This window comes from Corythoichthys intestinalis, chromosome 21 (genome assembly GCF_030265065.1).
Source record: "Corythoichthys intestinalis isolate RoL2023-P3 chromosome 21, ASM3026506v1, whole genome shotgun sequence".
NCBI classification, from domain to species: domain Eukaryota; kingdom Metazoa; phylum Chordata; class Actinopteri; order Syngnathiformes; family Syngnathidae; genus Corythoichthys; species Corythoichthys intestinalis.
The window spans coordinates 38,092,445-38,119,096 of NC_080415.1; the positions used below are offsets into that span (position 1 = coordinate 38,092,445).

General features: G+C 39.3%; 1 protein-coding gene across 12 annotated transcripts in view; it reads right to left on the reverse strand.

The window, feature by feature from the left end:
* rbfox3a (RNA binding fox-1 homolog 3a) overlaps positions 1-26,652 on the reverse strand; it is a 597,184-nt gene that overhangs the window by 88,032 nt on the left and 482,500 nt on the right. For 8 of the 12 annotated variants that reach the window (XM_057825678.1, XM_057825688.1, XM_057825685.1 and 5 more), the window contains 2 exons: positions 12,496-12,744; positions 9,191-9,262 (listed from right to left, as the gene is read on the reverse strand). In XM_057825678.1, the coding sequence (XP_057681661.1) occupies positions 9,191-9,262; positions 12,496-12,744 (321 nt within the window). The remainder of the gene's footprint in view (positions 1-9,190; positions 9,263-12,495; positions 12,745-26,652) is intronic. The other 4 variants (XM_057825687.1, XM_057825680.1, XM_057825686.1 and 1 more) reach the window with 1 other exon arrangement.

Genomic DNA, 26,652 nt, shown 5'->3' on the forward strand with positions numbered 1-26,652 from the left:
AGCAATGACTTCACATTCCAGTATGCAGTAGTTTAGTATAAAAAGAAACGAACGAGTTCCGTTCCTACGCTGTAAACAGAATTTCCGCGGAAGTCGGAATTAACATTTTGAGTACCCAAAAATATCCGTAAAGTCCAAAAGTATTGTATTTTGTTTAATGATGGAGGATAAACCGCCCATTGGTGGCAGCGTTGGGTCTGGCTGGACTGTCGTCTTTTTACCGAGGAGCAGGATAGCTGCGTTCTGGTTTGGCCCACATTAGGCTGTAAGTTGTTTCAGCTAATATATGTTTGTGTATGCATTTGTAATTAAGTTTACTGCTATAGTTTGGGGAGTTACATGCGAGCGATTTGCAATGACAATTGCAAATACGTTAGCATTCGTAGCATTTACGCTAGCGGACTTTTGTTAGGCAAATTAGGCTAATAAAATCTGCTACATTTACATATCGAACAGACTGGATGGACATTAGAGCTGAAACGAATACTCGAGCAACTCGAGTAACTCGAGTTTAAAAACTGATCCGAGTAATTTTAGTCACCTCGAGGAATCGTTTAATTTTGCCAGCTCTAAGCATCACGTTTTGCCTGGACTACTTTTAATGCGGGACAACGTGCAGACGTCATGTGCGTAGAGGAAGAAGCAATTTAAAAAAAAAAAAAAAAACACTGCAGGCAGCTACAAACTACGCCGAGGTTGCTAAAAACTACGCCCGCATGATGCTAGTTTGGTAGCGGGTAGTGTCCGATGCGTTTCATAAATATCGCATGCATTTAGGACTAGATGCGAAATGAAAGACTTGGCCGCGTCTGAACAGCATTAGTAAACATCCGCCATCTTTAAGCAGTACACTTCTCATCGCTAATAAATACAACGTTACTGTCACTTGGTCACGTAACGTTAGTTCTTCGGAGGGCTAGGTTTCTATTGATTATGACCACTGTCGATGCGTGGCTAATGTGTCTTACATAGAGGTTTTATATAATCTGTAAAAACACAGCGCTGTAGAGTGATAAGGGTGTAAAATTAAAACATAATAAAGCTAACTGTCGGTTTTGACTCAGTAGTCATTGCTGAATAAAACACCAAGTAGCACTGGTCCCTAATGTGCTCCAATACAGCAGGTATCATACATTATTTTGAACACTGCAAAAATTCAAAATCCTATCAATACTTACAGTTTAGACTAACTTAACTAGAACTTAATAATAGCTTGACACAAATGGAAATTATATTGAAACACGTGGGAAAAACACATAGCTTTCAAGTGATGTGTGTTATCAAGCGTAATTACATTTTTAGGTAAGAAATATGTTGGTTTTTTTTTTTATATAAGATTTAGAAGTTTTTGGAGTGAAAGCAGTGAATTTATTTTTTCTAGTCACATCTGAGATGCAATTGTTGGCTGTTTTCAACAATGTACATCGAAAAATAAAGACATTGATTGACTAAAAATGGTTCAATATTGGATTACCAATTTTTCGGACTATAAGTCGCAGTTTTTTTTTCATAGTTTGGCTGGGGGTGCGACTTATACTCAGATGCGACTTATGTGTGAAATTATTAACACATTATGATATCATTACACGTTATTTTGGTGTTTTGGAGTGACACTGATGGTTTGGTAAACTTGTTAGCATGTTCTTTATGCTATTGTTATCTGAATAACTTAATAGCTATGGTCACGTTCGCGTTCTGCCTTTGGCAATGTGTGTTCAATTGTATTATTGTCTTTTTTATATTGAAATGCATGCTTTTAGTTTGTGGCGCTTTCACGCCCACATGGGGGCACACTAGCACTTGTTTACGCGAAGAAGAGCCCCCACACGCCAGAAGAAGACCGACAGCTACGCAGCTGAGTGAGTGGGTGAGTTAGCGAGAAACATGGCTGCGAACCTACGCTCATTGTTTATGCTTGTAAAATATCCCTACAGAGGCAACGCCTGTGTGTATCATCTTTTCTGTTGTTGTTGTGTGTTTTCCACCTGCGATCGGACACTTAGAGCCAGTTGTGTGGTTGTTTGAACGATGCGCTAATGCTAGCGAAAGCATGCTAACCGTTTGTGTCACGTCATTGCTGTAAAAGCACCTAATGATCATTTATTTACGTCGATGCGAACCTGTTTGGTATCAATGACGAAATTGATTCAGCAAATCATACGGACGTCCAGATCGTCATTTGGGAGTTTAGCCCGCTGAATAGCCAGGACCGAGCCGTAGCGTCCTGGTGAGGACAGTATATTCGCATTTCGTTGTTCATGCACTGTACACTGTACATTTATTTAGCATGTTGTTCTCTATTGTATTTTTATATTAAATTGCCTTTCAAGATGACATGTCTGTTCTATGTGTTGGATTTTATCAAGTAAATTTCCCCCCAAAATGCGACTTATAATCCGGTGCGACTTATATGGTTTTTTTCTCTTCCTTGGGCATTTTATGGCTGGTGCGACTTGTAATCCGAAAAATACGGTAAATGTCTTTTTTTCCCCCTCATGTATATTTATAATTGCTCTTTACCTAAAAAAAAAAAAAAAAAAAAAGTTTTATCCGATTACTCGATTAATCGATAGAATTTTCAGTCGATTACTCGATTACTAAAATATTCGATAGCTGCAGCCCTACATTTGAACACCTAGTCCCCGGGTTACGAATGAGTTCCGTTCCAACGATGTAAACCGAATTTTCGCACAAGTCAGAATTAACCCTTTAAGTACCCCAAAATAAATATCTGAAAAGTCCAAAAGTATTGTATTTTGTTTAATGATGGACGATACACTGCTCACTGGTGGCAGCTTTTGGTCTGGCTGGACTGTCGCCTAATATGACTGAAAGGCAGACTCGGAAGTCAGACTGGATAATGAATTGTTGCGCTCTGGTTTGGCCCACGTAAGGCTGTAAATTGTTTCAGCTAATATATGTTTGTTTATGCATTTGTAATTAAGTATACAGATACAGTTTGTGGAGTTACATGTGAGCGATTTGCTATGAGAATTGTAAATACGTTAGCATTCGTAGCATTAAAGCTAGCGGAATTTTGTTAGGCAAATTAGGCTAATAAATCTACTAAATTTACATATTGATCAGACTGGATGGACGCTTGAACAATTGTTTTGTGTCAAGTGTTTTATTGTTAAGATGCGAGTCGTTTTGAACATAAGTGTACATATGTGTAATACAACTTCACAAATTATGAAGCGTGAAGGAAGTCAAAAGCTTCAAAAAGCACAATTGTTTGACGTCTGTAAAGCTAAACAACTTCACGTTTAGTGAGGACAGAACACGTCATATTATTAAAGTAAAGTCAAAAATAAGATACTGTGAGGTACAATGAGGTATTGCTTATGCGACTTAAAAACAAACAAAAAAACCCCGACTGGAGACAAAATGGCGGACGAGACTGCGGCGTCGTAAAGTCAAAATCGCGTATGTTAGAGTAAGTCGTAACCTGGGGACTACCTGTATTAGGCTCGAGCGTTTACGTCACAGCAGCACGGGATCGTGCGAGATTTGCGACAACGCAGCCATTTCGGAAGCACGTCTGCATCACGGGACATTTAAACTTAACGGCAAATACAATTCAACTACGAGTGCCAAAGATGGAAAATGTAGGGAAAACTTGCCAGTTCGATACAGAGACAAACTTGTTACCACGGCGAAGGACAGATATGTGAATAATGTTGACCCTCACGAGCAAGCCGAACACAAAAGGAATAAAGATGTCGACAAGCTTCCACCACTACGCGAAATGGACATCATGCTGTATTTAGTGTTTGGCGTATGTTACTACACTCATCAGCAATTCCGAAACTACAAATCGCTACGAACAGTTTTGCTGCGGATGGGTGCAGGATCTGCACATTATGACCATAGCAAACGGCAACACCATCTTTCTAGCAAAGGTAGGCAATGTGTGTTTACATTAGTCTGTGACCACGGATGCACAAATTTTTTGTTGCAGAAAATGTAGCCTGTGTACAAATTCTTTGCCACTCTCTCACGTCAAAATATTACAGCTTTTTCATTTAGCAACGACAGGAATTATGTCTTATAAAGACAATGCACATGTCTGCATGCTAGTTGTTTAGCTGTAGCTATAGCTAACAACAGGCCGACTTAGGGCATAAAGTTACTGAAATTTGCGTAAACAAACGAAATTAACTTATCGGCGTAGAAGTGCATAGCGCAAACTCTGTGTGTAAATGGAGAATCAAACGTTATGCCCTTCCTTCTGATCGAGGCCACCCATGCCATTCTTCGACGTTTGGTAAGTTCAGATATGACCTTTCCCTCACCTTTTCTCCATGTAGGGATCCGGAAGAAACTCAATGGTGTTCCGTCGAGCTGTACATTCTCCTTTCTATTCGATCGGTTGTTGCAATTCTTTACCGCACAATAATTTCCAACCATTTTTAAAGAGCGACCTGTGCTGAAATGCCTCACTGTTTATGTTTCTCGCTTCCAAAATGGCGATAGCGGCGGAAACCTCGCGAGTGCCACGTCATACGCTCGAGCCTAATACCGTAATTTTCGGACTTTAAGGCCCACCTGACATTAAGCCGCACCCACCAAATATGACACGAAAACGACATTTGTTCATAGATAAGCCGCACCGGACTATAAGCTGCAGCTGTCCTCACTGTATTATAGGATATTTACACCAAAAGATATTAATTGGTAACACTTTATTTGACACTGGCTTCATAAGACTGTCATAAGACCAAATAAGCAACCATCAAGCTCTGAAGCAGTTGGCTGCAAAGCTTCATTGCTTCAAGAAGCTTCATTTGGCCATCACTGCTCCCTTGGGGGAGACAGTCAACCTCTGCTGCTACCTGCTGTCGACACTGTCGTCGTCCAACATGCCTCCTAGCATGCAATGCAGCACTACAGATGTAAATAACAATCAAAATTCATCTTCTGTGCTAATTATTTCTTCAGTTACTGTTCCAGTTGTTTCATTAATTGCTAGTTGAGGTATTTGCTAATACTTTTTTTGACAGTGGCGCCATAAGGCTGTCATAAGACAATCATAATTATGAAATGACACTACAGTCATGAGCATTAATGAATACTTATAACAAATGTCATACATTTTGTACAGTATCTGCTGATAAGACACAGCCAGGAATCTGTATCGAGAACCACAAAATGGTGGCGGTGAAACACAAATTATACTACATTTGAGTGTGTTTGTGAGTGTGGGAGTTGGAGGGTACAATTAAGACAAAAGCAACGCTTAGAATTCCAAAGACATGCATAGATGGCGAAAATCCCCACCGGATTCCTTCTAGAACAAGGCCAGCTCTCAATTAGATCCCAGCTGTGTGTTTACAGTGAGCAGTATAGATCAGCAGGGCATCCCCGAACTACAGGCAGGTAATGATCACGCCACAACCCCGCACAAAACATAGTGCAAAAAACAAAGAAGAGAGAGAATGTCTACAATTTGTCTAGGGTCTCTAGACACAGAAACGTCCAAAGTAAAATGCCCCTACTGTTAAACATTTTGGGATTGCTTGCGGGAATTACTCCACTAACCAGCACTGCTTTTTAAAAAAATATACCATATCTTCTCAGCATAGACAGCTCCTACAGACATTGCGCCATGGCTTCCAGTAGGGGGCCGGGCCAAGCAGAGTGTCTTGACTGCTTTCACTGCAATATATTCAAACAATCGCTGCGTTCTAACATGGGATTTAGGTGGAAACAGGACTAAGTTTTAGTGCAAACAAGTAAGCAGGAGTGTCTCAAGAGTGAGTTGGTTGAGGATTCAAGGTATTTATTATATAAAATAACAATGCATGGACTTTGAAACTGCCCATTTTTTTGTTTTGTTTTTAACCAAGAATCTAGACTGTTTTATGTTCATATCAATACAAATTCTGGGATTTACACATTCATTTGCTAGAGTTTTCGCTTAAAAAGCTCTTTGTTTTGTGTTGGCAACCATGTTGGATTTTGTATCCATACACAATTGCGTAACTTTACATTCAAATAATCAGGTCAAACTAGTAATTTAAACATTTCTGTGTCCATACAAAAAAAAATCTGCTTTTACGTGTTTTATTTTATGTAACATTTCAATCTATAAAGGACAAGGGCCAGATAACCGGAAAGACGTGTTGATGCAATAGCGACATTGGAATTCAACCTAAATAAGTTGTGATTGCATGTAAAAAGATGCAAAATTTGCTTTTGTTGTGTAAAATTAAGAGGATTCTGCATGCTTTCCTCAGGTATTAATTTTCCGATGTGAAAATTGAGTGATTTATTAGCTGTTGAAAACTTATGTCAAAATTGCAAAGTCGCTATTTTGGGCAAAAACATGTTAAATATTGCTATTGATTCTGAAAATATAGGTGACTATCTCTGCATTTAGTGATTTTTGTGCATCTAGCATAAAATTTAAGAATTTTATAGCCATTGCAAGTTTTGTTATTCTTATTTAAAATATAATCAAGATTTTATTAGGGAACGACTTTGCATTTTTTGATGCCGCTGCACACGGACACTCATATATGCCTAAGGGAGGGGCCTGTTTTGGTTTTAGGCAGGGGTGAAAGTGGGCCAGAACGGTCATGAACGCAGTTCTGGTATAAGATTCAGGGCCAGAACGCAGTTCCGGTATAAGATTCATGGCCGGAATGCTGTTCCGGTACACAGTGCTTTGATTCCGAAAATATGACGGCAACTGTCAAAACGCTATGTAAAAAAAAAAAAAAAATGCTAAGGTGCCACACATGCCAAGAAGAAAATAATCTACCAACATCAGATTTACATACACTAGTGTCAACAACAAGCATAAATAAAGCGCTTGTGTTGTGTAATCCGTTTCCACCGATATTTATAATTTATTTTATTCCACGGACGGCATGGAGGTTTCCCCAGCTGCTGCAGTTATGAGTTTGACGATGATGAGTCACGTCAATGCGCGAATGCACGCACCAAAGCAAAACGCCTGGACTCATTAATCCGTTCAATTGGCTGACATACTGACATGTGATCAGCAGATATAGTTAGCTCTGATTGGTTCAAATGTGCATGTTTTCTGGAACAGCAAAAAAAAAAAAAAAAAAAGTCATTGAATTGATGCGACAAAAAAAGGGCAATGCAACATAAAATGGATCAAATCTTTAAGAGCAACGAAAGAGTTGAGGAGGCTTATTTATCACATTTACTTTTATTTGCTCTGATGGGGAGGTTCAGAACATCTTAGCTGTCAATGTGCCCTTTGGACTTATATTTGTTCATTTATTTCAGGCTACTTCATTTCCTTTTGATTTAAAAAAGTCAATGTTCAAACTAGATTTCATTTCTCTCTGCATGATATAAGGCATTTGTACTTATTTTTCTGAATGTATGTTACTTAAAAAAAAAAAGAAAAAAAAAAGTAAATGTTTACATTAACTTCAATTTTAATATACATCCTATGTTCTTTAGTAGTTAAAATTGAGATTTGGCATTGAGTTTGTGAGGAAATGAGGGAAAATAAAAATTAGGAGATGAAGGTTGGGGTTATAGCTGTCTTTGTTCACTTTTATTTTGCAAATCATTGAAAAAATACAATTTTGAATGAAAATCAGTTTTTGTATGTGTTATACAAATAGCTGTGCTAAAACAGTTTTCTTTGCATTTCAGTAGTTTTCGAGGTTTGACCCCCCCCCCCTCAAAAAAAAAAAAAAAAAAAAAAAAAAAAAAAAAAAAGAAAGAAAGAAAGAAAATAAATAAATAAAAAAAACTGGCTCCGTAGCGACCTTCACGTTGGGGAGTTCCGGCAAGAAATTCTAGCCACTTTTACCCCTGGTTTTAGGCCGCTAGCGGCTTTGGTTTTGAAAATATTTCAATTTGGAGTTTTTGAGAGTGGCCCCACGCCCTGTTTCCCGTGAAGTCTTTGTTCCAAGCTAGTATTGCCATGATACCAAAATTCGGATTTCAATACAATACCTGCATTGGGTACCTTTATACCTGTACCAAAATGGTAGTATATCAAATATCCAAAAACAACAACTCAAAATCATATTTATATATTTATAACATGTTAGGAAGCTCACAATTTGCACATGTCAAACTCCCACTAAGAATACAGGAATACAGACCTTTAATAGTCATTGCCACAGACATGACAACGAAATTACGTTCGATAAGTGAGCATCGGGCCGCTGCAGAAAAACCGCACCGCCAGCTATGTCTCTCTTGTTAAAAAATGAATTTTCGAGTATTTCGATTCCCTAGCCTGGAAACGAGTTTGCAAGTTATACGGAAGGCTATTAGTTGAGGCTTTGTACATCATCTGTCCAGTTTTGAAATTTATTAAATCATACAGCTTCAATAACTTGGATTTGATGAATAACTCGTGTGTATGTGCTGTGTATTTTGCCTTATGAATAATCTGTATTGCTTTTTTTTTGGATGACCAACAGAGGGCGTAATCGAGATTTGTAGGTGTTTCCCCAAATTTCAGCGCAGTAAGTCAAATAGGATATTTCCTTCTCCTTGTGACTGTCTTTAGAATAAAATACTGGTTGTGTTTTATTTCCTGACACTAAGCTAATGATAACGTTTAAATAGATGACCACTGTTCCTCAAATGGTCAAAATACAGCTTATAAATAAATCAAAATAGTACGGTAGCGGTGCCAGTGCCTCGTGCAACACTATTCCAATCATGCAATAGTCCCCAAAATTCTGAAAGTTATCAATCGCTTTAAATGCTACAGAATGGACATGCTTAGCCGTGGATGCGCACAAATCAGTTTTTTGGCCAATAAAAGGAAGCCATGTGCGTTCAAATGTCGAATACTAAAAGCTTAACATAATGAAGTTCTTGAGCATACTATATCTTCTGGATGTCATTTATTATTTTTCTTTTACTTCATGCATTATCCCAGATTTGGGACGATCCCTCAGGATCGAGTACTTTTGACTTTTTAAGTTCTATGTTTTATGTTGTGTGAAGCCGTCTTTCAGAGAGACTTCAGAAAGACCTAGAAGTCCTAGAGTCAACAAGAAAGGCTTCATTGACTCCCTGCAGGCTTCAGAGTGTACCACACACCACTACAAAAGACGGGAGCCCGACTCACCGTATCAATTATCTTAAAACCCGTCCGACTTCAAAGGGGAGCGGCGCGCCGCGCGTGAATGAAATCTTTTGATTGTAAAAATTGCATTCAAATCAAGCAATCGTCTACCTTGTAACTGTGGTGAGGAGAACATTCTCTCCACACAGCTTCCCCTGAGAAACCATCTTTAAGCAAGCAAAACTGAAAGAAAAACAAACCATTTGGGTCAAGGATTGCGCGCTGACATTGCACATATCACAAGAAGTACATTTGAAAAATTGCTGACTCGGAGCAAATACCCGAAGCACTCAAAGTCACGAGTAGCGCCAACGGTACGTCTCCTTTTGCAAGCTCCTCCAGCAATTAGTATTCTTTAAGAAGACTGAGCCGAAAGCTACAGGTGTGCCCAAAGCAATGCTGCAGTACTGTAAACAAGCGCGGCCCCATAAGACGCTAGCGTGCATACTGCTGTTCTACTGGAACCAGACAACATATTTTATTCAAAGAATAGTATAGAAAGAAAGTTTTTTGGTTTTTTTTCTCCGATGGAATGGATGTTTTAACCCAACTGGAGTCATTGGACTTTGTTTAACTTTTCCTAACAGTTTGTATCAGTGCTTTCGAAGCTTAACTTTTCATGTACAAGTTTGCCCTACATTATCTATATTGGCACTCCAGTCAATTGTTCAGAGAGACGTCTATTTATAAATCAATGAATCCGGTGGTATCGGTGCAACACTAGTAGCGACACTGAGACAGGCGTGTAAAAGGTTAGGCAATTTTAGAAATGTAACAAGCTCAAAGACAATCACATTTATTTATACTGTACAGTCCCTGACAAAAGTCTTGTCGCTTATCCATTTTGTAGAAACACTTGCTCATACATAGAGATGTCCCGATCGATCGGGATGTCCGATCACGTCATTTTCAAAGTATCGGAATCGGCAAAAAAATATCGGCCATGCCATTTTTTGATGAAATCCTTTTCTAATAGTATTTAACGTTACAGACATAATATGTTACACTCATCCAGAGTCTTTAGGTTTGGCTTAAGGTAGGGTTATCAAATTTATCCCGATAACGGCGGTAATTAATTAAAAAAAAAAAAAAGTATCACGTTAAAATATTTAACGCAATTAATGCATGCGCTGCACGACCCACTCACGCATTGTCGCGCTCATTCTGTAATGGCGCCGTTTTACCTATATAGAGAGATAAAAGGCAGCGTAAAATGAGGAGTGAATTTTGGCAGCCTTTGGAGGCTTTTTTTAATAGGTTAAAATCTTACAATCTCTCTCCCTACGATTAGAAATATCATGGGAAGTAATTTGGGAAAGCAAGGTAGCAAATGATCTTTTTCTTAACACCTTATGTTATTTCCCAACGCAGAGAAGATATATCAATTGGTAGCACTACGCACAGTCATGGTTCCACTTCCCATCATGCATTTGGGCATGGCTAGAGTATCATTTACTGAAAGCTCAACAAATACACTAGATGGCAATATTTAGTCACAATATACAAAGTCACAAGTCTTTCTGTCCGTGGATCCCTGTCACAGAAAGAATGTTAATAATGTAAATGCCATCTTGATGATTTATTGTCATAATAAACAAATACAGTACTTATGTACTGTATGTTGAATGTATATATTCGTCCGAGTTTTATTCATTTTTTTCTTAATGCATTGCCAAAATGTATATGATCGGGAAAAATTATCGGGAATGATTGAAATCGGATCGGGAAATATTGGGATCGGCAGATACTCAAACTAAAACGATCGGGAGCAAAAAAACATGATCGGAACAACCCTAGTTGCTAATAAGCTTTTAATTATTCAATTGGTTTCTGAAATGGCTCATATGAAAGCTAAGACCCTCCCAAATGATGTTGAATGTACAAAAATATATTTGAAAAAAGATTTATCATTTAATGAATGAATAAAGGTCAAATTTTGGCAAGACAAAAGTTTTTTTGCCTACAGAAAGTAGTGTGAAAATTGAACAAAAAATGTACTCCAAATACAAAAACATGTTACATAACGTAAGCGAATGAAGTAGTGGTGCTGTGAGATCCAAATTTAATATTTTGTATGACTTCCATAGGCTTCGGCATGGATCCATACAATTTATTGATGAAGTCATCAGGAACATCAAAGAAAGCAATCTTACATGCCTCCCAGAGTTCATCAACATTCTTGGGTTTCGTCTTCCATGCTGCCTCTTTCATCCTACCCCAGACATGCTCAATGATGTTCATGTCTGGTGACTGGGCTGGCCAGTCCTGGAGGATCTTGATCTTCTTTGCCTTGAAGAACTTTGAGGTAGAGATTGAAGTATGCGATGGAGCACCATCCTGCTGCAGAATTTGTCCCTTTTAATGTTTAGGAATGTAAGAGGCAGCTAAGATTTGTTGATATTTCAGACGATTTATGTTGCCTTCCACCCTGCAGATCTTTCGCACACCCCCATATTGGATGTAACCCCAGACCATTATTTTGGTAATGATGTAACCACCAAACTTCACTGTTATCTGAGTAAATCTCAGGTCCATGAAGGCTCCAGTAGGTCTCCTTCAATATTTGTGGTGACTGTGGTGTAATTCAATGGAAGATTCATCTGAAAAATCCACCTTTTGCCACTTTTCCGGCGTCCATCCTTTTAACAGGCTGTGGGCCTTGGCAATTGCCACACGGTTTTTTTAATTGTCTGCACCCTGAGAGTTAAATAGTCTGAAATATCAACAAATCTTAGCTGCTTCTTACATTCCTAACCATAAAAAGGGACAAATTCTGCAGCTCCATCGCATACTTCAATCTCTACCTCAAAGGCAAAGAAGATCAAGATCGTCCAGGACTGGCCAGCCCAGTCACCAGACATGAACATCATTGAGCATGTCTGGGGTAGGATGAAAGCGGAAGCATGGAAGACGAAACCCAAGAATGTTGATGAACTCTGGGAGTCATGCAAGACTGCTTTCTTTGGTGTTCCTGATGACTTCATCAATAAATTGTATGAATACTTGCCGAATCGCATGGATGCTGTCCTTCAAGCCCATGGAAGTCATACAAAATATTAAATTTGGATCTCACAGCACCACTACTTAATTCGCTTATGTTATGTAATATCGTTTTGTATTTGGAGTACATTTTTTGTTCAATTTTCACATTATTTTCTGTAGGCGACAAAACTTTTGTCTTGCCAAAATTTGACCTCTATGTCTTCATTAAATGATAAATCTTTTTTCAGTGAAACAAATATAATTTTTGTACATTCAACATCATTTGGGAGGGTCTTAGCTTTCATATGAGCCATTTCTGAAACCAAATGAATCATTAAAAGTCAGGTTATTAGCAAATTTTTTGACAAAATGGATAAGCGACAAGACTTTTGTCAGGGACTGTATTTATACAGTGATTTTCGCGATCTACTCACCGTTACTGTGTTTGCCGTTAATGCCGAAACGTTGCTTTCATTCACGGGCTGTTCACTCTGTGTATGTGTCGGCGTGTACAGCGTCAGGGCGTGCTCGCCAACCGTATTTGGTCCTGTAAAGTCAGTTGGCGGGTGAGTGTGGGCTGTGGCATACTCAGCGGGCATCCCGTTCTGTGGTGGTGGAGGGTACTGGGCCGCTGGGAAAGGTTGAGCCATTGCTTCGGGGGGAGCTGGGGCTTCTTGATTACCCTGAAGATAGTAACATAGAGGGAGACGGAAAATGAGATTACTCAAGAGTTCTCTGTCTTAACTCAATTTGAACCCATACAGGCTACTTATTTTTCCTCACTGGCTGCCATTGATGGTGCTAGACATCCAATCCATTTTGAATGATTCACCCCTCCCAGTCAAAATAGATTGGACGCCCAGTGCCGGCAATGGAACCAAACGATGCGCATTTGCCTTAAGTCCACTCAGTTTCAATGAATTTAAGCGTCAATTGCAAAAAAGTCTACTTCAGACCATTACTTTGGTATATTTCAGTTGTCTGAATTTCATTAAATAGCTTTTATTATCATTGTATCCAAATGTATTTAGAATTATATACAGTGGTATGAAAAAGTATCTGAACCTTTTGAAATTCCTCACATTTCGGCACAAAATCACCATCAAATGTGGTCTGATCTTTGTCAAAATCACAAAGATGAAAAAACAGTGTCTGCTTGAACTAAAGCCACCCAAACATTTATAGGTTTTCATATGTATGCAAAAAATGACAGAAGGGGAGAACAAAATAAGTTAGTGAACCATCACATTTAATATTTTTTGCCCCCCCCCCTTTGGCAGTGATAACTTCAACCAGAGGCTTCCTGGAGCTGCAAATCAGTCCAGAACATGGATCAGGACTAATCTTGGCCCATTGTTCTATACAAAATTGCTGTAGTTCAGGCAGATTCCTGGGATGTCTGGCACGAACAGCTGTCTTTAGGTCATGCCACAGCACCTCAATGGGTTCAAGTGTGGACTTTGACTTGGCCACTCCAGAACATGTATTTTGTTCTTCTGGAATCATTCTTAAGTTGATATACTTCTGTGTTTTGGATCATTGTCTTGTTAGAGCATCCATCCTCTTTTTAGCTTTAACTGCCTGACAGACTGCCTCAGGTTTTCCTGTAAAACATCCTGATAAACTTTTGAATACATTCATTCATTCATTTTCCATGCCGCTTTTCTTCTTTCATTAATGATTGCAAGTTGTCCAGGCCTTGAGGTAGCAAAACAGCCCCAAATCACGATGTTCCCTCCACCATGCTTCACGGTGGGGATGAGGTGTTGATGTTGTTGAGCTTTTTCCATTTTTCCTCCACACGTGACATTTTGTTTTACTCCTAAACAATTCAACTTTGGTTTCATCAGTCCACAAAATATTTTGCTAAAAGTTCTGTGGAGTTTTCAAGTGTCTTTTTGTGAACATTAAACAATCAACAATGTTTTTTTGTTTGTTTGTTTGTTTGTTTTTTTACAGCAGTGGCTTCCTCCGTGAAGTCCTCCCATGAACACCATTCTTGGACATAGATTTACATGTAGTTGATGTGTGCACAGAGATATTGGACTGTGCCAATGATTTCTGTAAGTCTTTAGCAGACACTCGAGAGCTCTTTTTTTTTTTTTTTTTTTTTTTACCTCTTTGAGTATTCTGCGCTGAACTATTAGCAACAGTGCCAAACTTTCTCCATTTGTAGACAACTTCTCTGACTGTTGATTGATGAACACCCAGACTTTTCGAGATGGTTTTGAATCCTTTCCCAGCTTTATACAATTCAGCAATCTTTGATCGCAACTCTTCAGACAGCTCTTTTGCCCGAGCCAAAATGCACATCAGACAATGCTTCCCATCAAGACAATTCTTACCAGGTGTGTGTTTTATAGTGGGCAGGGCAGCTTTAAACCACTAATCAGTGATATGGCACACACCTGATATAAATTGTTTATTCATTTCAATTCAATTTTATTTGTATAGCTCTATATCACAACAAGGTTGTCTCAGAGGGCTTTGCAGAGTCAATATGATGTCGGCAAGGAAAAACTCCAAAAACCCGGTTTAGTAAAAATTGGATTCAATTGCTCTTTAAGTCTCCTTAGGCAGAGGGTTCACATACTTATTTCCCCCCCTTCTGTCATCGTTTGCATGCTATCCTCATTAAAATATGAAAACTTATGAATGTTTCGGTGAGTTTAGTTAAAGCAGACACTGTTTTTACATCTGTGTGATTTTGACAAAGATCAGATCACATTTGATGGTGATTTTATGCATAAATGTGAGAAATTGCAAAGGTTCAAATACTTTTTCATATCACTATATACTGTATATACATATAATTGCTAATATTTACGTGATTATTTTAAATGATTCATCACTTACTCTATTAAGGTTTAAAGTAAACTTTTGAATAGCTGTCTCATGTAGTGACCACTGTCCCTGAAAGGTTTCATTTATAAATGTATCTAAAATGATAAAACATACTGTAACTACTCATAGAAAAACCAACCCCAAATTTCACAAAAAATACTCAGTGTAAAGTGTTAATGAGCAAAAATAGTCACTTGCAAGAAAAAAAGGTGTCGACTTTTGAATAGCTGTCCACTGACCTTGAAAGGGTTAATGCTCAAATCTTGGTACAATTGAAATTATAACCAACATTTACCTCAGTTCAGCCAGAATTTAAGCTTGAACGCAAAGGCAAAGCAGTCCAACACATGGTCCAAAATCTACGACATACAAGAAGTGTGACCATCAATGTTTTGCCTTTGTTTTCTTCATTGGCACGGAGAAAGTAAACCCTAATTTGAGCATAATGCTTCTCGCCCGGCGGACTCCGGCAAGGCGAGCGTCTGTGAGCCATCGGCGAACTGCTTTGTTACGTTCGATGTCATCAATCTCTATGCATGAGAATAGCCAACTTCAATACGGCTATTGATTGCGGAAACCTTTGAAAACGGCTAAGGTCAAAGCTTCACCCTTCCTCAAAAAGTTGCAGAGATTGATTATTACATTTTTAAGCCATATTCCATTAAGGTTTCAAGCAGTGCGGAAGAATGGTGGCATGCTCATATGTCAGACGGATTCATCATCATTGGTCGGAGGAAATTATTACCTGGCAGGCATGTAAATTAGAAGGAGAGCTCGGACAGGGGTGAAAGAGCGTGATGGACAGAATAAGTGGTTATATTACTAAAGAAAATGAAGAATATGAAGATGAAAGGGACAAGAAACAAAACTTTCAGCCTTAGCTTTCCATCCAAGATTGAAAATTCTTTGCTTTAGAAAAGCTTCCCACATTCAGAAGTTGGTGGAGTAGCCAAATCTTTTACTCAAGTAAAAGTAGTGTTACTTCAAAGTAACAGTAGTCATTCAAATTCGATTAGTTAGTTCAAAAAAATCGAGTCGTTGGATTACGAACAAATGCTTTGCAGAATAAATTTTAGCAACCTAACTTGCTCGAAACGCGCCTCAATTCAGAGGGGCGCCACTAAGCCATTTTCTTACGGTTTTCCGTAATGTTGCAAGATTATCGAAATTTACGCAAAGCCGCATGTACGTACAAAATTTGGTCAGTTTTTGTGGATGTTCAGGCCTCCAAATATAAATGGCACTATAAATCAATAAAAAATTCACATTCGATCCATATGGGCCCATATATGGGTGCAAGAGACTTTTTGGAGCAGTTTTGCATAAGGTATCGACTCCCCAAATCTTTATTTTGAAAAAAAAAAAAAAAAAAAAACTAATAGGAGAGGCCTTTTCTAAAACTCCTTTCTGTCACCACTAGTTGGTGCTGTAGGGTTGATTTAGATGACCTCTACAGGACCCGTCAGAGTATGACTCTCAACAAGCACGGGAAGTTTGGCGCAGATTAGGGCTGTCAAAATATCGCGTTAACGGGCGGTAATTAATCACGTTAAAATATTTGACGCAATTAACGCACATGCCCCGCTCAAACAGATTAAAATGACAGCACAGTGCAATGTCCACTTGTTACTTGTGTTTCTTGGAGTTTTGTCGCCCTCTGCTGGTGCTTGGGTGCAACTGATTTTAGGGGCTTCAGCACCATGAGCATTGTGTAATTATTGACATCAACAATGGCGGGCTACTAGTTTATTTTTTTGATTGAAAATTTTACAAATTTTATTAAAACGAAAACATTAAGAGGGGTTTTAATACAAAATTTCTGTAACTTGTACTAACGTTTATCTTTTAAGAACAACAAGTCTTTCTATCCATGGATCGCTTTAACAGAATGTTAATAATGTTAATGCCATCTAGTTGATTTATTGTTATAATAAACAAATACAGTACTTATGTACTGTATGTTGGATGTATATATCTATCTTGTGTCTTATCTTTCCATTCCAACAATAATTTACAGAAAAGTATGGCATATTTTATAGATGGTTTGAATTGCGATTAATTATGATTAATTTTCAAGCTGTAATTAATTCGATTAAAAATTTTAATCGTTTGACAGCCCTAGCGCAGAAATGTTGTATGTCATGTATAAGGAGTTATTAGTCATTTACTGAATGTGTCATTTTACCAAAAAAAATGGCCGACTTTGGCACCCCGCCCAGGTCAGACACATAGAGGAAAACGCACCATTTTGAAAACAAGATCTCTTATGTCTCCAGAACAGTCTCACCAATTTTGAAGATGATCCAACTAACTCCCTTGGCGACAAGGTCTCAAATGTGCACCCTGTAAATCGATAAAAATTTCACATTCGATCCAAAATACCCGATTTCCTGTTGGATTTGCAATATGAGTTCAAGAGACTTTTTGCAGCAGTTTTTCCATAAGGTATCGACTCGCCAAATTTCCTCACTCTATGTTGAAATAACCTAAATGGAGAGGCCTTTTTTATAATTTCAAGGGGGCGCAACTGAGCCATTTTGTTACATTTTTTCACAACGTTGCAAAATTATCTAAATTTACTCGAAGCCGGATGTATGTGCAAATTTTTGGTGAGTATTCGTGCATGTTCAGGCCTCCAAATTGGCCATTTCCATTTGCCGGGGGAAAAAAAAAAAAAATCCTTTGCGTTCCAATAAGGCCTAGTGCTCAGGCCCTAACTAAGCGTGCAAGCAGGCCTGAACGGGCCCTCGCAGTTTGGCACAACTCTGACGTCACGCAAACTCGGACAGCATGCAGGTCGGGGTGGTGGCAGATCGCCCCCCTCTAATCATCTTATGAGAACCCAACATGCTTGAAACTCGCCTCTTTTTTTGGGATGAGAAATAAATTCACACACCTAGGTGAAAAAACCCCTATTGTAGAGTAGTTCAAAAAAGGAGGTGCGAATGAGCTGTGCAGCCACGCCGTTATTCAAAACCAAAATGAATCTTCTAATTGGGCCAATTGGACCAAGTGTTCCAAATTCTGTGGCTCTGTAAACTGCCTAAGTCCCTGATAAAATATACTTCCTTTTAATGGCGAACGAAGGGTCGTCACGGCAACAGACAGAGACATGTTGACATGGGCCTTAAAACGTAATATTTCAACAGGTCTTGAAACTACAATGAACCACCTGATAAGAACTGGACATGTATGAGTAGAATGAGTGACTTTCTGTTGCAACTAGCTGGCGCTGTATGGTTGATGCAAATGACCCTACAGGACCCATCAGGGTACGACTCTCACCAAGCAAGAGAAGTTGTGTCTGCTAAGTTATGACTGTTCAGAATTTGTGGCGAGACGAAATTGCGACGGTCATTTTCACTTTCCTGTTGGACCCGTCTGCTCCAATGAAATCTCAACATTTTTCATCAGGCAGCTCTAAACTCATGTCTTAAGGCTCCCCTGAAACAGGTTTGAGGTCAATTGTTTTTTTTTTTTCCTTAGGAGGAGTCGCCTTTCTCGTAAAAAAAATTGCGTTTCCTGTTCCCACTAGGGAGCGCCAGCCCTAATGCAGTCGTGTTCAGGCTGGGATACCTCACATGCATGCCAGATATGAAAAAGACTGAACCTTGTATCAAGGACTTATTAGTCATTTACTGAATTTGGCGAGTTGCCAAAAAAATGGCTGACTTTGGAACCCCGCCCAGGTCAGGCCCGTGAATGACGACACACCATTTTGATAACTTAAGAGGTCATATGTCTCATGAACAAGTCTCGCAAATTTTGAGGAGGAAACTACTAATTCCCTAGGCGCCAAGGTTTCAAATGTGCACCCTCTAAATCGATAAACAAATCCACATTCAACCCAAAATACCCCATTTCCTGTTGGGTTTGGAATATGGGTGCAGAGACTTTTTGGAGCCGTTTTGCATAGCGTATCAACTGCCCGAATTTCATTGCTTCATGTTCAAAAAACCTAATAGGAGAGGCCTTTTTGAAAAATTTGAAACGTTGCAATATCATCGAAATTTACATGGATGAGTATGAGTTTTCGAGCATGTTCAAGCCTCCAAATTGGCCATTTTCACTTGCCGAGGAGAAGAAATAGTAATAATCCTTTGCATTACAATAGGGCTCTAGCACTCTTAGTGCTCAGGCCCTAATTAGAATAGCTGACTTAGTCAAAGAACAACAAAAGGACAATCAGCTAACTTGCAAATAGCAAAAATACGCTACCTTAAATGCTATAAAAGGTTAACGTTTTTTCACAAAACTCATAAAACTCAAACTCAACACATACCCCCCCCCCCCCAAAAAAAACTGCTAAATATACTTCTAAACTAAATAACAAATGCATGAACAAATATATTAGCTCAAACAAAAACATACCTAATGTCGGTCTTAACAGGGAGCAGTTTTATTCAGCCACGAGTTTTTCACTGTTGCCACTTGAGGGCAGTGTATCCACCCAAATCAATAAAACTAAATGCAACACTTTCAAAACAAAGCATTACAACGTCACTCTAACTAAACGAATCATCGAAGCTGCAAAATTTGAGTCGAAGTCAGTCAAATTACTCGAGTTAATCGATTAATTGCTACAAATATCTATTCTTGCGACAGAAGTATTGGAACATGACATTTCTTTGCAAAGAGATTTACATTTGGGTAGTGAAGTTGGAAGCATTCAAATGACTTTCATGAATAAAAGAACAATCGGGAAGAGTTGATGGAGCAAATCTTCCTTACCACTTTAAGGTTAGTAACCCCCCCCCCCCCCCCCAAAAAAAAAGAAAAAAGTACCATTGCAACTATCCGCATAGCTAGTTAGCAGCTAGTCGCTAATGTTTGCAGCCGATCACGGCTTCCTGTACCCTCAGTATCCCCCCTCACCTCACTTCACCCTCGTGGCTACCTCGTTAGTCAACTTCTGGCTCAACGTTGCATCATCTCAAGTCTGCATGGCACTGAAATACTCTGCAATGCGGGATTCATTACATTAAGGTAGTCTTTTTCTTCTGTGGCGCTTCAGAGTTTGGCAAACACTTTTTGGTGGCCTGCTAATGTGTGAGGGAATTCACAAAGGGATGGTTGGTCATTTCTTTTTTTGTCCATTTTTTAAAAGCGGAAAATAATTCAGGAATTACAAAGAACGTGAACATTAGGCGTTCTTATTAGGGGTGGGAAACTGGTTACCTCACCATATGGCGATACATTAATTATCAACACATGGGTCGGGAAATCATTCAGCAATATTCTACAAGACGACTAATGAACAGGAAATGAAAAGGTAATTAGTAGAGGTGGGAATCTTTGGGCACCTAACGATTCGATTCGATTCGATTCAGAGGCTCCGATAAACACTAACTGTACGGTTTCTTTGCTTTTAACCAAGAATTGAGACTGTTTTACGTCCATATCTATGAACAATTTGGGGATTTAAGCATTTAGTCACAAGAATTTTCGCCAGAAAAGCTCCTTTTACGCCAGGCGGCCGCTAGCCTCATTCGCTAACATAGTAGCATGGTACTTTGTCAATATACGTAAAATAAACACTAACTGTACGGTTTCTTTGCTTTTAACCCAGAATCCAGACTGTTTTAGGTCCATATCTATAAAGAATTCAGGGATTGAAGCATTTATTCAAAATAATTTTCGCCAGAAAAGCTCCTTTTACGACAAGCGGCCGGTAGCCTCATTCGCTAACATAGTAGCATGGTACTTCGTCAATATATGTAAAATAAACGCTAACTGTACGGTTTCTTTGCTTTTAACCAAGAATCCAGACTGTTTTACGTCCATATCTACGAAGACTTTGGGGATTTAAGCATTTATTCACAAGACTTTTCCCCAGAAATGCTCCTTTTACGCCAAGCGGCCACATGGTACTTCGTCAATATACATAAAATAAACACTAAATGTATGGTTTCTTTGCTTTTAGCCAAGAATCAAGAGTGTTTGACATCTATATCTATGAATAATTCAGGGATTGAAGCATTTATTCAAAATAATTTTCGCCAGAAAAGCTCCTTTTATGACAAGCGGCCGCTAGCCTTATTCGCTAACATAGTAGCATGGTACTTCGTCAATATACATAAAATAAACGCTAACTGTACGGTTTCTTTGCTTTTAACCAAGAATTGAGACTGTTTTACGTCCATATCTATGAAGAATTTGGGGATTTAAGCATTTATTCACAGTATTTTCGCCAGAAAAGCTCCTTTTACGCCAAGCTTCCGCTAGCCTCATTCACTAACATAGTAGCATGGTACTTCGTCTATATGTAAAATAAACGCTAACTGTTCGGTTTCTTTGCTTTTAACCAAGAATCGAGACTGTTTTACGTCCATATCTATGAAGAATTTGGGGATTTAAGCATTTATTCACAACCATTTTCGCCAGAAAAGCTCCTTTTACGACAAGCGGCCGCTAGCCTTATTCGCTAACATAGTAGCATGGTACTTCGTCAATATACGTAAAATAAACGCTAACTGTACGGTTTCTTTGCTTTTAACCAGACTGTTTTACATCCATATCTAAGAAGAATTTGGGGATTTAAGCATTTATTCACAAGACTTTTCACCACAAAAGCTCCTCTTATGACAGATGGCTGCTAGCCTCATTTGCTAACAGTATATAGTGTATAATAATAATAAAAGGATATTCTATTCTATAATAAGCTGTGATTGTATATAGAATTTATTAAATATCTATTTACATACTATTTATGATTGATTCTGAATGTTTTCCTCAAGTATTAAATGTCTTATGTTAAGTTTAGTGATTTATTAGCTGTATGCTATTAGCAATTGATCCTGAAAATAAAGGGGATCATCTCTGCATTTGGTGTTTTTGTGCATCCAGTGTATAATCTGAGACTTTTATAGCCATTTTAAGTTGTGTTATACTTATACAGAAAATAATTAATCGGGATTTTATAATGTAACCAGTTTGAATTTTTTGATGCCGCTGCTCATGGAGACTCATACATGGCTAAGGTAGGTGCCTGTTTTGGTTTTAGGTCGGTAGCAGCGTTGGTTTTGTAAATATTTCAAGTTTTTGAAAACAGGTCCCCTACGAATCGGCCCTGTTTCCCATGTCATGTCATTAGGTTATGAAATCTATGCCTAAATAATCAATAGCTGCAGCCCTAGTTCGAAGTGCAAAGCATCACAACTTGTGCGCGCGAACTCGCAAACCGATATACTTAGTATGTGGGAGGCGGTTTTGCTCAGCTGGTGTTTCAAGCTGAAAAGACGCAGGGTGAGGGAGAGATAGTGTTCGGAACGCTCAACTTCCATCATCCATCAAAGTGACTGATACGCTGACACATTGAGACATTCCCAGATCCTTGTCAACAAATTGTGCTGGTAAATGATTTCTCCTATCAGCTCCATCATGCTATCCAGCCTTCTCCCTCATTCCCTCCCTCTATCCATCCATCCATCCATCCATCCATCCATCTCTTCACATCATCGAGCTCCTTTTCCCTCATCGACTTGATTTCTGCCCGGCTCAGTAGAGCGCCGCGCCGCACCGCGCACAATGTCTGCTAGGACTCGAGCGCCACATTAGAAACCCGCACGTCATGTATGTCTCTCTGTCGATTTCCTTCACACGTGGACAGTCATGCATAGCTGATAAGAAAGCACTATTTCAGTCAAGCTTATGTCAATTCAAGCAACCATGGATGAAAACACAAAATGCCAGACGAAGCTTGCAATTCTCATGCAATCGAGACAGCGTCGGCCGCGTGTCGTATTTTTCGGGTTATAAATCGTATCTGAGTATAAGTCGCAGAAATCAGTGGTGGAACAAATGTGAATGGGGGCCCGGGTGCATGAGCAGAAACAGTACTCCCCGAGCAGATCGTCAGATATTCTAACACTTAAAGCAACACTAGAGAACTTTGTTTTGGTCGAGTTTAGTGGCGCCGGTGGACAAAAGTGGTAGTGTTTTGCCATAGACTTCATAATTGTATGGTGTTTTTCTGAAATTTCCGGGTTCGCGGTGAGTCAGCAACCAGGACACTTTTGCTCAATAGACGATGTTTATTGATTAGAAAATTCAGAATAAAAGAGATTTATTGATTACAATCCCACAAGAGCAAGCAACAAGTATCAAAATAAGCATAACACGTGGTTACGTTGACGTTAGATCTAGTTTGTCAATCCCAGAATCCCCGCGTTACCGTTACAGCATAACAAAATGTTCCTTAACGATGAAGATCGCTTACCGTTGACAAATGATCGGGGAGCCAACGCTCCGGCAAAGCGGCAAAGGAACAAAGCCAAGCGACCCGTACGTAATACCCCCCCCCCCCCCAAGGGTATGAGATTCCCCCCCAGTTGAGTCTCCCAGCGGTTATAGTAGAATGTTTATTTAAGTTATCTCGTGAGATTCCCTCCTAACTATGGAACTCAAGCGCCTACTATGGTGCAAAACAAGTTATCTCGTGAGATTCCCTCCTAACTATGGGACCCAAGGTGAAAAACAATAGAAGTTGTTACAATCTAGGTCACAGAAGCAATCATACATCACAAAGGCATAATATGCTAATGTTAAGGCATCACATAATATTTTCCCCAATCAACGGGTCACACCGTCAGCCACTGCGCAACGCCTTCATGTATGGGGCTGTACTACAGTCCGCTTCAGTTATTCGCAGTCGGTCGCAGTTAGTCAACACATGCAGGGATCCAATGCCGGATTTAGGTTGAAAAGTATGAAAGCTGGACTGCATACAAACAGGAAGAATTGTCTCAGGAGGGATTTGTTCAAGGATTCAAGGTAATTATTATATTTTTTTGTACCATATCTGCATTTTGAAACGTGAAAAAAAACCAATGGGAGAAAGTAGCGTTAATTAGCATTGGCGCGTCCCACAACTTTTAAGGGTTAAACCTAAACTCATTGTCTGCCACTAATGGCAAGAAAGATGTGGTATCATCTTAGAAAGTGAACAGTTTTTTTTAAAGAGCCTAGAGACACTGAATTGTTGCAACAATTTTCAGAATGTGATGCTCTTCTCAATCTTCCATCCACTCATCCATTTTCCATCCCACTTATCCTGTGCAGTCCCTTTGAGACTGGAGTCTATTACAGCTGATTTAGGGCAATGTGTTGGGTACACACAGGATGCAGCTTGGCAAATAGAGATTCACAACGATGCCCAAATTGGCCTATAAAAAGAATCAAACATCCATGTTTTTGACTGAATCAGGGTACTTGGACAAACTACTAAAGGACAAACTTCTTTTGTCATGATAACACGCTGTTGCAGCAAATGTCCTCCAAATTTAAATGAATTCGTTATCGTTGTCAATGTCAGGCAGCGAGATAAAGACAGACATTTGTTGACAACATTGCTCTAACATTTTCCTCTTTAATAGTTGTATTGTAGAATATCGTATCGATAAATTTTGTATCGCCATATCGTGACATCTTCGTTAGCCTTTAATCGCATATTGTAGTATGTTATTGGGGGTCATGACAATGAAGCAAAGTACATCCTGTATATGACAATAAAGAGGCAAAGTTCTCATTTGGAAGTGTACAGGCTACAATTTGTCGAGTTATTTTATGGACGGATAAGACAAAGATTAACCTTTCCCAATGTGATGGAAAGGCTAATATGTGAAACATAGTGGAGGTAATGCCAAGGCTTGCTTGTATTTGCATGGGTTCTTTCAAAACAGACTCATTCATCTTCATTGATACAACAAATCATGCAAAATGAACTCTCAAGTCTACAGACATATTGTGTTGGCCAATTTATCTGAAAAAGCAACCAAACTGATTGAGAGATTTCTTATTATGCAGCCAAAACAGTACCAAAACAACAGAGCTTCAACAGGGGAATGAAGTGGACGGAATTACCGTACTTTTGAATAAGAGATGACCGACATTGAAAATAATGATATTTCATTTTAGAGAGAGTATACAGTTTTTTGCGGTTAGTGAGGAACCCACCAAAAATGGAAAATCTGAGAAGCATAGGCGGAGCTTATTTACATTTAAAATATATACCGTATATTCATTCATTCATTCTCTAAGCCGCTTATCCTCACTACGGTCATGGGGGTGCTGGAGCCAATCCCAGCCAACCATTGGCAGCAGGCGGTGTACACCCCGAATAATCGCAGGGCACAAGGAGACGAACAACCATTCGAGCACACACTCACAACTAGTGCCAATAGCGTACCGCACGAATGCTATTTTTAGACCGTGACGTCGCCATCGTAACGCGGATGTGGGACATTATAGACACACCCTCGCATACAACCCATGTTATTTCTGCTTTTTTTTCTCTGGTAATCTTACACACACAAAAAAAAAAAAAAAAAAAAAAAAAAAAAAAACCCTTCCCAATCAAACACTGCTGCTATGGAACTTGTGGAAATGACTCAAGACATTACGACATATGAAGGATGTTAGAGGAAAAAATTTGAAGAATGGATCAACTCGCACGGACGTCCAAAAGTAAAGCATAGCACACTAGCTTGAGCTACGAGCCTTAAGAATTGGCTGGCTTCTATAACACAACTTATGAAGTTCTGTACATATGACCCTTCACCACAGACAATGTTTATTGATTAGAAATTGCATAGGAAGGAAGTTTATTGATACAAAGGCAAGCAAAAGAAAGAATAACCACAGCGCTAGGTCTAGATTGTCACTGATAACGTCTAAAACCCCCACGATGCAGTTAAAACACACACAAGTACAAGAAACAATAGCGCTAGATGTATAGTTGTCAAAGCTAACAACTCCACGCCAAAGTTAAAGCACAACGAGTTCCCTGGTAATGAATCAAGCTCCTACCTGTTGACAATGAGTGGAGAGCCCTCACTCCAGGTTTGAGAATCCATGGAACCAAGCCGAGCGATCACACGTCAATCCAACGGCAGACTCTGAAATGTCCGTCTATTTATTGGCACATGTCACGTGGGAACAGAGGCGGCCAGCCCCTGCTCTCAGGAGACACACTGCCTGCAATCTTATTGGTTCACTCGTTGTAAGAGTCGTGTCCAAATATGATTGGTATACTCGTTGTACTTTAATACACAGATTGTCAATGCTACCGCTAGACACCGCACTGTGTAAATGAGCTTGTGAGCAAAACAAAAAATAAATGCTGCAAATTATTCTGACCGGCAGGGGGCAGCAATGGCCCGCAAATGGTCAACTGATTTCCCATAGTGGTGTGTAGCGCAGCACAGTACACACAGTATTATCGGTCCTATTAATAATGTTATTGGATTTATTGGGATGACGTCATAATTCCTATTATCGGACCGATAATTATCGGTCCAATAATTATCGTGCACCAGTAGTTCGTACACTATTTACATGCATCTAGCATGAGGGACACACGCGAGTTTGACCCCTCTAGCAACAGTTGCTAATGTCATGAATATTAATGACCAAAAGTGATGCGTTGCTTGCGGTACGCAATTTCTGAAGTATTAACTACTTTGTAAATACTCATTTTCACCTTGTTGTCTTTCTTCAAATGGATTGGACGCCAATCGCAGTCAATGACAGCCGATGACTTAAATAGTTCACACACACTTTCACACCCAGCACGGGGAGCTGTGTGTGCGTGTCTGATATTGATTACCTCCTCTTCAGCTATTTTCCATAGTAGCCTAAGGCTTCTCTCCACCCCTACTAACCATTAAACAAGCACTCTGCTGGGTAGAGATGCTTCAAAACACCCCAAGCACGAGCACGCTTCACCCTCCCCGACTTCGCCCCCGAGC